Source organism: Labrus mixtus, chromosome 11 (genome assembly GCF_963584025.1).
Source record: "Labrus mixtus chromosome 11, fLabMix1.1, whole genome shotgun sequence".
Taxonomy (NCBI): Eukaryota; Metazoa; Chordata; class Actinopteri; order Labriformes; family Labridae; genus Labrus; species Labrus mixtus.
In genome coordinates, this window is record NC_083622.1 from 3,440,358 (window position 1) to 3,453,950 (window position 13,593).

At 43.8% G+C, this 13,593-nt stretch overlaps 1 protein-coding gene across 1 annotated transcript in view; it reads left to right on the forward strand.

The window, feature by feature from the left end:
- snrka (SNF related kinase a) overlaps nucleotides 1-13,337 on the forward strand; it is a 43,301-nt gene extending 29,964 nt beyond the window's left edge. Inside the window, exons 4-9 of the mRNA XM_061049588.1 lie at nucleotides 182-394; nucleotides 2,578-2,712; nucleotides 7,857-8,055; nucleotides 8,440-8,543; nucleotides 8,730-9,914; nucleotides 9,960-13,337. Of these exons, the coding sequence (XP_060905571.1) occupies nucleotides 182-394; nucleotides 2,578-2,712; nucleotides 7,857-8,055; nucleotides 8,440-8,543; nucleotides 8,730-9,912 (1,834 nt within the window). The 3' untranslated portion in view covers nucleotides 9,913-9,914; nucleotides 9,960-13,337. The remainder of the gene's footprint in view (nucleotides 1-181; nucleotides 395-2,577; nucleotides 2,713-7,856; nucleotides 8,056-8,439; nucleotides 8,544-8,729; nucleotides 9,915-9,959) is intronic.
- Nucleotides 13,338-13,593: the final 256 nt, after the last annotated feature.

Genomic DNA, 13,593 nt, shown 5'->3' on the forward strand with positions numbered 1-13,593 from the left:
AGCTCTGTCATGCTCAAAAGTTTGGACAAATGCTCAAAGATCATTAATCAAGCAGCCATTCAAATGTCCATTCACACTCGTATCAAGAAAACAATGTTGGAGGAGTGATCCGAGTATAACATTTGTAAAAGTTTGTGTAGTTTTTTTTTTCTAATTCCTCGTCCTCTGCCCGTGTCCTCAGTCTGATAGATCGAATGCTTCAGAGGGATCCAAAGCGACGGGCCTCCCTCGAGGAGATCGAGACCCACGCCTGGCTTCAAGGGGTCGACCCGTCCCCAGCCACCAAGTACAACACTCCCCTGGTCTCCCACAAGAATCTGTCAGATGAGGAGCACAACAGCATCATCCAGCGCATGGTGCTCGGAGACATCGCCGACCGAGAGTCCATAGTCGAGTAAGTGTTACTTTTGTCTTTCCCCTTGGAGTTCAAACTGGAATATAGAGCTCAAAGACATGCTTCAGGTATGTTAGATATGTTGGTATTCGTAGTTGGAAATATGCTGTGGCATTTCTTACAGCTTTAGTGACACGCCCCCCCCCCCCTTCAATGAGCACTTTCATTGCTTATCAACACATCTGTGTATTATAATAGTCACGTCCGGCACCAATGCAAGTATTTTCAAATCCTCAATACAAATTCACTAAAGAGAGATAATCTATTCATCCAGCTGACAAAATAAATGCAGCCACATGCATTTATCAATGACAGCTATACCCTCAGCCTGCACGCAGATGCATGCAATTACTGTGATGGCAGTCGCACTGTTTCAGTCTGTGCCTCCACAAAATGTGAATCAACCTGTTTCTCTTCTGCTGCTCTGACGTGTGAGGAGACATTTACATTTACACAACGGCTGAAGAGCGTGCAGACAAACGTTGACTTGAAGGACCGTCTCATCTTTCCCCTGCAGCTACTGGAGAAACACGCTGCGCTGCTACACGCTGAGAAAGAGCGAATAAAGGGAATAAGCGCTTTTTAATTCAGTCATGGCTTCTAGTTCACACTTGTTCCTCTTAACCTTGTTTCACATTTCACCTTACTTTACACGCAAACACCCACGCACACACACACACACTTCACTAACAGGGGACTATTGTTCTACACTATACAAGTGTGGACTTCTCTTTCTGTGCCACATTTACTTGTGATGTCTTCAACCATAATATTACTTCAAATGTGTGTGTTTTTTTTAAAGAAGTTGCCAAGAGGGGACTTGCAGGCACACACACACACACACACACACAGTATACATAACACTTAAAGTGCTGACATCCCTCCTTGGCACCAAAGACAAATTCCTCGTACATATAAATGTACTTGGCAATTAATATAGATTCTGATTCTGACATTCTCCATTTGCTCCTTTCACACCTCCCTTTCTTTCAGAGTTACAACACCACAACACATCCACCATCATACTTCTGTGTGCACATAAATGGGGGACTGTTGTGTTTGCCTGTATGCCGACAGATGGGCATCCTCGTGTGCCTCTTTTATAGATACTCTGATCCAGTGTGTGTAATTGATACGATGACATTAGTGTCTTTTTCTGCCACCATATGGATATCCCAATACCTTCATTACATTGATAAAGACGCGAACACACATACATTCACACAGAACAACAACACAAGTTATTCTCTTCTAATGTATAGACATTATCTACTTCAACTTTATTGATACCTGTAATTAGACTGACTGGTCGCAGAGGGTCTTTCAATGTTAGTGGGGATTTTCTATTCCAGCCTAAACTAACTTCACTGTCCGGATCTTATACACTTAAGTCATTGAGACTCATCTCTCTGTTGTATGTTAAGTTTAGCTTGAGTTTAGATGATCAGATGTTATCACGTTAAATAATCATTTTTTGAACACTTGAACCATTCAATTCTGCCCAGATTCAAACCAATGTGTACATTTCAAAGAAAGGTGACGGCAGTTTTCCGTGGTGCCTCAACATTTCCCTTGTGTGTTATTGAGGTCTGCTCACCCACTGCGTTACACAACTCTGTGTTCTCCCTAATCTAAATATTGTGGTTAGATAACAGCTGCCCAGACTGTCAACCCCATGTGTCGCCTTGTTACAATAACCTGCCAGACAAGTCTGACTTTTGACTGGTAGGCAGAACAGTTTTGTGTCTTCTTGTGTGGGGTGTTTTTCTTTTGGAGGATTCTCAGCAGCAGCAGCGCTTGTCCATCACTTGTTGAGTCTCCAGTCTGCTGGTTGAGTTAAAGTAAAAACTGAGCCCACATAAAGTATGTACAATAAAGACATAATTAGTTTTTTACCCCGCTGTAAACATTTTAATTTCTGCAGTAAAACGGGAACTTTGAATAAAAGCTTGTGCAACCTGCCTCAAGTGGACAGTGGAGGTACTGCAGTTTTCTGTGCTTGGTGTCTACAACTTCCACATTGATTTCATTTTTCAACACAGGAGTTGTCCGGCCTGGTTGCCACAGAGTAACCCTTACTTGTTTTTGTCCTTAGCCTTTTTCATCTATTTCCACATGTCGTGTTGTCTGTACAATCTGATTTCCCTCCCTATATGTTCCTAATTTGACTTGTGGTTTTTCAGAGCCCTGGAGACAAACAAATACAACCACATCACAGCCACTTACTATCTGCTGGCTGAGAGGATCCTCAGGGAGAAGCAGGAGAAGGAGGTCCAGACCCGCTCGTCCAGCCCCAGCAACATTAAGGCACAATTCAGGTAAAACCCCACCCTGCAGAAAACACAGTCAGAGCAATAACAAGACGCAGTGACAGCATGAAATTATAATGGTGATGTGCTTGCCGCCTGTGCAGAAATATTTTCGTGAGTAAGAAAAATCCCTGCTCATCATCATAATGACTATCTGAGTCATAATGTAGGCAGAGGAGAGGGTAATTGACCTATCTCGCTCCACTGGCTCACACTGCTGCCTGTCTTGCTCCACTTTGCACAGCTCGCCCCATAGTTACCTAAGACTGTGTTACATCTCTAAAGGTTTCGTTTCCATTTCTGGGTTCACTGGGCCTCAAACCTGCTGGGCTCAGGGGCGATGGAGCAGATGAAAGAGGAGAGGAAATAGTTTGAACAATCAAGACATTCACAATGTTTTTATTTATCTGAGCTGTGTGCACACTCAAAGAACGTTTTTTTTTGCTCTGCTTCGCTTATGCACGTTAGAATCAGGGCTTTCAACATTAATGCATTAACACATGTAATTAGTATAGAGATTGAGTTGATCGTTTTTGAAATGCAAATTAATATCATGACTTTCCAGCTTCAAATGCCAGATACCACAGTCCTTTACCCCTGAAATATCTTTTAAAATAGATTACATGATGATTCGAAACCGTGATGCAGAACTCTGGGGTTTTAATCATCACATTGATTTTTGCACAAGTGTGAAAAATTGATTTCACTTGTGTAAGATGCACTTTCGAAACCTATAATTTCATCTAGAAAGTTGGTTGCGTTCGGTATTCCGGTACTGGCGCACCATATACCAGTGTAAAATACTGAGGCACACATGGTCATTACCATGAGTGCAGCCCTCACCATCACACACTGCATGCGACAAGAAGCGATTGAAAATACACTCCCATTCGTTGTGTATTGCACAGTGTAATAAACGGGGGTATACGCTAAGCATGTGGGATGCTGTGTGGGAAAGACTCATCAATTAAAGTCAACGAGTGACCAGCAGAGGTTGGCAGCACGACTCGAGGGACGAGGGTCTGTAACTCACAACTTTCCCCGTAAACTGAGAGCTCAACCTACAGTGTGTGAACAGGTCTGAATGTGAAGGTGAGACCTGCAGTGTAAAAGTGCAAGTCGGGAGGTTAGAAAAGCGCTATACAAGCTCAAGTCCATTCAACTACCGTACTGTAGCTAGTAGGAGTGCAAACTCCACAAAGCAAAAACAGATGGTATTAAAAGAGCTGTACAGAAACTGCACATTGTAGATGTCACTGAATGCACATAATACAGTTGTCCTGCAGGAAGACAGTTTGAAGTCAAATTCTTCGGATAAATCTGGTTCTGATACTCATATACCGGTGTGACTTATAGTCCGGACTTTACGCTAAGTGACAAAGGTTTGACTCTAGTCAACAGTCAAAACGTTAAAAATCATACTTTATTCCTTTAGCTGTTAAAAGTATTTTGTCTTCGCTTCCTTGCCAACATGTTCTTTCTAAAAGGAAAGCAGAGCTGAACAGTGCACAGACATAAAAGGAGCGACAGAGGAGAGGAACAAATAAGGAAGAGAGGAGTGAGGAGGCTTCAGCAGGACAGCTGGCACGACTCCCTCCACAGTCCTCTCTCTGCTCCTCAGAGGATGTGTTTTAGAAAATCTTTAAATTAGCCAAAATAAAGCACGATGGCAAACAATTTTTTATAGCCAAGGTTTATTTCTGTTCTTGAAAAGCAAGAACAGAAGGGCTTTAGCGTTAGATTAATCTGATATCAAAGGAAGTACTTAGTGAAGGCAACACAAGTGCTGCTCGTCTGAGATAGAAGACAAAACATAAGAGGAAACACGGGTCATTACAAAGACGGCTTTTACATAACAACAGTGGCCTGCAGAAACACTGTGATTGGGCTTTAATACTGGAAGAAAACCGAAAAACTCCAGATTTTTCCTGGAGCTGTATGTGTTAACGCAGACTTCTCTCGGGAGTTTCTCCTGCCAGACCCTTAGTAAATCCAGAGTGAGCTGATGTTAGAACGCAGCAGAATATTCTCTGGAGCCTCGAGCCAATATGATTGTGACTGACGTTTCTATACTGTGACTGCTTCACGGTGCAAAGACTGAATGCATGCCGAGTCTTGTTCTCCGCTTTTTTGTTGATATTGCGATTGCTCTGAACTACACGTAGCGTTGATAAAAAAGGCAAATACTCTCATGATAACATTGTATGGTGGATTCTGTTGTTTCAGCTGCTACTTCTGCATCGTTTCTTTTGTGTCACGTCTTACCTCACTAGACACCGCCCCCGTCCCCCCTCCTGTCTGACGGGGATATTCTCCCGCTGAGAGGAGCATATGTGAACAGCCAGGTCAGGAGAATCTATGTAGATATTCTCAGGAGTATGTGAAAACTGCTCAAGTGTGCTGATGTTAAGGTCTCTGTGGTACCTGCATCGGTTCAGTCATGATAGATTTAACAGTTTTGTTCCTGTTGAGAGCAACAATATGATCAACACAGCACAGGTTAACGGATTGAAATCAGAGTCCTGACTCTAAAATACGAAACAAAGAAGAAGGACAAATCTGTTGATTAAATGGTGGAGAGTGCATGAACATGCAGGTGTAATCATCATGTGTACCTGGTCTGAAGACGATGCAACAGATTGATGAAGACATGGTGGTGAAGGTTACATTTAGTGGAGTGTAACTGGCATTTCAGTGGAGAAACATGACAAACACGTGTAAATGTAAGTTTATTTTACCAAGAAGCTTTTCACTTATCTGTCTCTGGTTGTGGATTTAGTCTTAGCCATGTGCCTCTGTGTGTATGCGTAACACATGCTCTCTATGCAGATGTTAGTTCAAGTCAGTGAGGCAGTCATGCATGTGTTAAGCTAACAGCAGTGCCTCTCATGTGATTAATTGTTTTCCGATTCTCGTGTGCTGCCAGTTAGACGTTCTGTTTCAGCTCAACATGAACTCTGCCAGTCCTGACCAGCATGTGTTGTTTCAGAAGGAGCTGAATCACCTAAACAGTGTGCAGTGTATGATCACCTTTAGGACACCTTTAGAACCAGGTAAAATAAACCGAACACAGAAGAACAAGAATGTAGATGACGCAAATTAACCAGAACAACAAAAGACAATCCAACAGCGAAATACCCAAACTAATACATTTAACCCACACATCATAAGAAACATCATAAGAACCCAACAACACGAGCTGAGATGCACCAAAGAAGACCGAAGTTTTAAGATGTAAGCAACTCAAAGAGCTGAAAGCAAATTAAAAACAGATAACATCAATAAAAAGTTTAAAGCAATGAAAGAGGTGAGAGCAATAGAAACCAGTAAATACATATTTATAGTAATTATAATAAAATGTAAATAGACAAAGTTATCAAGATTAAAAAATGACTCATTTAGAACATAAACATGAATAAGAGCCATAAGAGCAGTTAAGGGAAATAAAAGATAAATAAAATTAAGAGACAGTACATACATCAAAAGCAGTGGTATGAATGCGTTCAAATAAATGTCAGTCTCTTTTATAGGTTTTTTTTTTAATGAGTCCTAAATCTCATGGTATTTAAACTGTTCATATAATATCAATCATTTGGTTTCTCAACACATAGTCGTACAGAACTCAATCGTTTTGACATTTTCCTTCATGATGATGAGTCTTTGATGGTAACCCGCCTGGAGAACTACCTCTGATCATCAGCTGCTGGGCTTCAGTGACTGTCCTCAGAGTGACACAGTCTCCTCTGGTCCTCCAGGTCTCCACTGTCTGGATCTAATTAGTGCATCATTTACTGTCATTGAATGGAGCTTACATGCTGATGAACACATGCAATGAGAGTTTCTGCAGCTGTTCTTGCCTTATTTTTATTTTTTAGATATTTGGACCATATTTGTTTTTATTGAAAAGAACAGCTGAAGAGAGACAGGAAATGTTGAGAGGAGATAGGGGGGGATTTACATGGGACGCGCAACACAACCACTGGACCACAAGCGCCCCAGAAGCTGTCCTTTCCTGTTAACATAAATTAAAAATGTGCTCTCACTTGTGAGAAACTGCTCTGTGTGATCACATCACCAAAGTGGACACTGGCAGCAGCCAATGAAAAGCTCTGGCATTAGTATGACATACGTGTTTCTGTCATTGCTTATGTGCCTTCACAGTTTTTTCTCCGGAGTGAGATCCAGTTCAAGCAGAGCCGATGCCCCGCTGCGTGTCTATTCCTCTGTTATTATTCGCGGTCTAGTTTTGGGTATGCGCGCCCCCAAAGCGCTGTTTAAATTGACTCTGCTAACACTGCCTATGTTGTAAACAAACGCCGCTATCACTGCACGCCTCCAGATATGACTCCTCCGCTCGCCCCCTCGCTGTGCGCTAGAGTTTTCGTTCTCCTTCTCTCTTGCGTCTGTGACTTTGGATGCCTGTATTTTATTACATTTTTTTTTCTCAGCTTGGACCAACAATACTTTTTTCCCCCTGCTGCTCTACCTTATTAATCTGCAAGCTCAGCAGTACATGCGTCTCCCTACTTTCAGACATCCACATCTCTGAAGCGAGGGGTCAGAATGATTAGGCAGTACAAATAACCAAGAAGAACGGATCCGACCAGCCTCTTCTGATTGATGTCGTTTACATGAAGCCATTTCATTCTGATCAGGCTGTTGTTCTGAATATTAGACGTCCAAGTAAACATAACAATCAAGCCGTGGACGTCATGAATGACCCGTAAACTGAATCATAGACGTTTGCAGCAAAGGTCGTCCACTATTTTTTTTAATGAGAACCAGAATTCTTAACCTCATCAACCAAAGAAGGTTGATGTATTCATGCCTCATGGGTCACACATCACAGAGACGTTAACATATTTCAGAGGACCAAATTATAAACAGCGTCTTTGAAGTCGTGTGTGATCTCCCTCCTCTCTCTCCTCCCTGCTCCAGTCTACATCGGTCTGTATAATTTACCATGTGTTTATCAGGGAGGAGGTTTTTAGAAGCTTCGCAAGTCACTATTTAAAGAGCGGACGACAGTCACTGAGTCTTGTGTGAGCTGTGCAAATTTCTTCCAAGGACACAACAAACTTTTAATATTCAAGGTTGTGAGAAACTTTCAAATTTAAACTGTGAATCCCCTGTGTCTCCCCCCCCCCACGCAGGCAGTCGTGGCCGACCAGAATGGACATGCACCAGGACATAGAAGACAGTTTGGCGGCCTCGTCTATCTCCCACGCCGGAGGCCCGCAGTCTCCCGCCCGCAGCGCAGAGAACCTGCTCAATGGACATCGCTCCAAAGGCCTGATGGAGCTGGGCCGACGAGAGGAAACGGTGACCGACTCCCCAGGGCCGCCTGCACAGGTAGACTCATCCTCATCACAAGGGGATGATTGACATCATGTTTCATTTACCTGGAGTTCATACAGACGGTTTATTTCTGCCTCCACGCAGGCCACAGCCTTAGTTTTGTCCACTTTAGTGTGACCCGAGTTTTAATTAGAAGATGCATCAAACATCAAGGAGCCCCCTCAAGTCCTGGTTTGTTCTGCTCTCCTGAAAGAGGAGAGACAGAGATAGATGTTTTCTGGTATAATGTACCTGCTGTAACTCTTCTTTTGTTGTTGTTTTTGTTTGGGTAATCCATCATTTATATATTTTTGATACATAGATTTCCCCCGTCCTGCGCACAGTTAACTCTACCAACTGCAACACAGTAATTTAAGGTTTCCTTTTTGTTTCCTCCAGGGAGCCTGTGCTGCAGCCTCGGGTTCTGCGACCGGTTCTGGGTCCATCAGGGCCGCACCACCACCCACCTCAGCAGCAGCCAAGCAGCGAACCTGCCTTTTCAGGTCTGTACATTCACATTCAGTCTGTATTCAGAAGTTTCAATCAGAGTGTGATTCATAACGACGTCTGTTTTTAAGGAAAGATACATCATTTCATTTTATATATGGAAAGATATTTGATGGTGACAGTAAAGGTTTGTTGAGGCCTTATGAGAAATGCATGATAAATAAAGTATTTTGTGTTCTCAGGGTGGAGGAGGATGAGGAGGAGGAGGACGAGCAGGACCCGTCCCCCCTCTCCAGCCAGGTGATCCTGCGCCGCAAGCCTCCATCCATCACCAACCGCCTCACCTCCAGGAAGAGCGCCCCCGTGCTCAACCAGATCTTCGAGGAGGAGGGCGAGTCGGACGACGACTTTGACATGGACGAGGGTCTGCCGCCCAAACTCTCCCGTCTCAAGATGAACATGGCCGGGAACGCCGGCAACCTCAGCTCCGCGGCCGGCTCCTCCTCGTCCCCGGGGTCCACGCAGAAGCGCTATCACCGCCGCAAGAGCCAGGGGAGGGGGTCGTCCTGCTCCAGTTCGGAGACGAGCGACGACGACTCGGAGAGCCACCGGAGGCGCCTGGATAAAGACTCTGGCTTCGGGTACGGCTGGAACCGAAGGGACAGCAGCGAGGGGCCGCCAGGTAGCTCGGGGGGCAACGGAGGAGGCAGCAGCTCAGGCCAGGGTAAACCTCCGGGAGAGGGTGGGGGGACTTCTGGTCCAGACAGGAGTCCTCCTGGAGGGGGGGAGAATGGAGGAGGGGGAGGTGGAGGTGGAGGGGGGAGTGGTGGAGGAGGAGGAGGAGGAGGGGGGAAAGGACAAGACAGCCCCTCCAGTTGTTGTAACAACAGTAGCACGACTAACCCCTCCCTCAATTCGACGTCCCGCTCGTCCCGCACCTCCAGCCGCAGCACCGAGTTGGTGGAGAGCCTGAAACTCATGAGTCTGTGCCTCAGCTCCCAGCTGCAGCACCACCGCGGGGGGCGGGGCGGTCGAGGGGGAGGGGGAGGAGGAGGAGGAGGAGGGGGGGGTAAGTTCATCATTGACCCTAACAATCTCTCAGGAGGGAGCGTTAAAATCCATGAGAAATCAGCTTGGAGAATGTGCATCGGCTCCACGGGCAGCCTGGACACCATCACCCTACCCACCACCACCCTCCCTAGAACCCACTCGGCCCCGCACCATCACCGCAAAACGGCGGGGCACGGCCCCCCCGGCCCGCCGGGCGGCAGGGACACTCACAGCAACCTGAGTGCTTTGAAAAACAGCGTGCTTCAACTACCTCTGTGTGAGAAGACCATCTCTGTCAACATCCAGCGGGGCGGGGGCCCCAGGGACGGCCTGCTCTGTACCTCAGCTCCTGCCAACTGCTGCCAGGTCATCTGATTCCTCCCCCCCCTCCCCCTCCCCCTCCCCCTCCCCCTCCCCCTCCCCCTCCCCCAACCAGCTGAACACAAACCTCCTCCCTCCATGTTCTCCTCTCAGACCCTCCTCATGTTCAGATCATCAGTCTGAACACTCTGCTCCTCTCTCCTTCTTCTTCTTCTTCTTGTGTTTATTTGCAGCAGGGGTGTGACCTCGTGTCACGTCTCTATCAGCACATCTGCCTCCAGCTGTTCCCTTCGCTCTCAGCTCTGCACGGCTCCACTTCACCTCACTGTCACTTTGTCCGATGTGTTCTGTGCTTCTCTTACTTTTCACAACAAGCACTACTTCATCCTTTTTTTTTTTTTTTTTTAAAGTAGTGAAACTAATACATATAATTTGACTATAATGAAACGCTCTGCTGGTTTGAAGGGAGATAGATAACAGCAGTAAACTTTGATGAGAAAAAACGATCCAAATATTACTCAAAAAATGTGAAACTTGATCCAAATGCAACTGGATCAACCATATCTTCTACCAGTCCAGTTGCCTTTGGATCAAGCTTCCAATTTACCACGACCTGAATGACTGAGAACCTACACAGACATATAACAAGAAAAATATGATCGAATATTAACTTTTATAAACATTAATTTTAGAAGAAATTGGTAAATTTTCAAAGTAAAAAAAAAAAAAAAATGGTATAATTAAAAAAATAAAGGTTGGGTCATATTTTTTTTGCAAAGTTGTAGTTTTAATTTAAACACAAGATTACAAATTCTTGTTATTAATTTTAAATGTATTTCTGGTTGAGTACGATTCAAGTCAGAATTTTTAATAAAGCTCCAAATTTTAAAAACATTACAACAAAGTGATCTTGAGCTCATCAAAAGACGTCAGTGTCTGCGCAGGTGTTTCAGAGTAAAATCAGTTGTATTGCTGCATGTCTGCTTAGGGCTTCTGTAGTTTTCTGAGATAGGAGGATATCAAAATTCATTATCAGAAACTGTCACACAGACAACAACACTCAGGCTGTTTTCACCAGGTAGTCCACTCAGACTCCATCACTGACACTTCTTCTGAATGAGTTGATCACGTCTTTAAAGATTCATTTAGAACTTATCAGTCATAAAAACACAGCCCGATGAGAAGATGAGAAGACGTCATATTGGTACACGTTTCACATGAAAATGCTTTTTTTTAAATTTAAATCTCTCCATTGACAGCCACAATGTTATCTATGTGTTTCTCCTTTCAAATCAACACAGGCATCAGTCACATTCAAATAAATCCAGTATTGATTTGAATGGCTTCACACTGCGCACACACAGGAGCTGTGGACTGTCATCCATAAAGATTCCATCGTTTTTAAAGTGATTGCTTTTTCCACTTTTATGACTCCGTCTTTGAATATTAAAATTTGAATCTATGTTTTCTTATTTCCTTGGAAGAATGACGACTTCAAGCTCCTGTGAGGAGTTTTTGGCTTTCAATGTTGATGACTCTTTCTGATCTGAAAGAGCAAACGAGTCCATGAAGACCGATTATTTCTGTAGGAGTCATTTTAAATACCCAAAAGGTTTTTGAGAGTTCCCACGGCAATGATAAGCTGTTAAAGAAAGCAGAATTTGGTCAAACAGCACAAGATCAGCAAATGCTACTCTGTCCTCTAGGGGGCACCAAAACCCACAAACCAAAAGTTCCTAACAGGAGCTTTAACTCTTTTTTCTTTCAAACTACTCAAACATGTTTTTATATCTTAATGTTTTTCCTAATGGTTTTTAATCTATTTGTATTCTGGATAAGAACATTTCCTATGTTTTTTTTTTTTTTTTGTCCTTACACTGTGTTGTGCTCGGCAGTAGCTGGTTGTCGAGCAGAGAGGTTGAAGGTGGAGCGCTCTTAAAGAACGATGAGGAGGAACAGTTGGAGTGCTGTGCTGAAGCAGGCAGCTGACAGGAGGAGGAGGAGGAGGAGGAAAGAGAAGCATCTCCATGTTGATACAGACAACTCCCACTCCCCGCCATCCTCCACCTCTTACCTCTGAATAACTCATCCGTCAGATGGATTAGAACCTGGATCACATGTATGTGAATCCATGCAGACAAGCTTTTACGTTAGACTCCAGTCTGAACTCCATGTTGCACTCAGACAATCTGTTTTATGTTTTTGTGTTTGTAAAAAAAAAAATTCTACTGGTATGGATTCAACATTCAAAGTAACTGGCACACCTGTTATCAGTCAAAACCCTTTAAATTTGGAAAGTGTCTCCGTAATGAGGTAACCCAGTGTTGGCATTTTAAGCTGGACAGAAGCTAAAGTTTTATCAGCGTGTGTGTGCACTCCTTAGTGGCAGCAAAATCATATTTCTACTGTAGCGACTTAATGCTAATCACCAACAGGTCTGAAGATGTTCCTGCTGACCATGTATTTAAAATGTTATTTTTTTATTCATATTTCAATATGTTGCTGATAAGACAACATTAGTTGCGTCGCACCACCGATATCCGAGTGGTTCGTTTTCCGATTTGACCTCCGTTGGCTTCGTGGCGGTCCCACCTGCACCCACATGTCACCCAAAGCTCACTGCACATGCGGGTGCAGCGTGTCGACTCGGCGTGTATCAAGTGTGTATATACAGTACATGTAAAAGTAAAGTTTATTTTTTAAAACTTGTACATTTTGTTGGAGTGATCTGCTGTTTGGAGACGTCGGTGAAAAGTTTGGTTGAACTCACAATGAAGCTCCAGACTTTGAGCTTTTTAAAGGGGCCGGCCGAGAGAGAAACAACTGATCGATAGGAAAAGGGGGGGTCGAGAGGAAATTCTTCAAGGGCATTGGCAATAAGCTAAACGTGTGTTGCAGCTATCTGTACAGAAACTTTTTTTTTTTTTTTTTTTTTAATTCCTTTTAACGGCCATATTGGACTGTAAAGAAAAAAAAAAGGAAAGCCATGTTTTAAATATTCTGTTGGTCTTTGTTGTCTGACTTTTCTTTTGAAAGACGTGTAAATACAGATGTAAATATGGTGCTCTTTCTCTAGAACAGCCGAGTGAACCCTTTGGTGCATAGCTGTACAGTAATAGCCTTATTATAATAATAGTAATACTGTATGGGTGTCTCAGCTAAAAATCAAGCCGTGTGAGAAAAAAAAGCCGACACGGTTCTATTCATACTGTCGGGTCTCTTTTACTGTCGTCTTACTCAGCTGTATCCAGGTGAATGACGTGCATGTGTTTCAATGTTTGACATTCAGTGACACACAGGAGAGAGAGAGGCAGCCACCGAAATGTTACTGGACCAAAAAAAAAAAAATGAACAGATTAAAAAAAAAAAAAAAAGAGATGAAACTGAGAAATATTCAGTGTATTATTCTGTAGTTGATACCTGTTGTCAGAAGTTACATATAGCTATGGTAATATCCAAAAATAAAATGTGGAATACTGTCTCGTGTGTGTGTGGAGTCTTGGTTTTGTCAGTCAACTGGAAGGTGGAGCGTTCGATCCCCAGCTCCTGCAGCCACATGTCCGACGTGTCCTTTAGGCGAGACACTTAACCCCGAAGATCTCCCGCTGCTTCGCCTGCAGTGTGTGAGTGTGTATGAATGGGATTAGCTCCTTCTGATGGTCGCTTCACGCAGCAGACTCCACCATCAGTGTGTGAATGTGTAGGTGTGACCTGCGGTGTAGAAGCGCTTTGAGT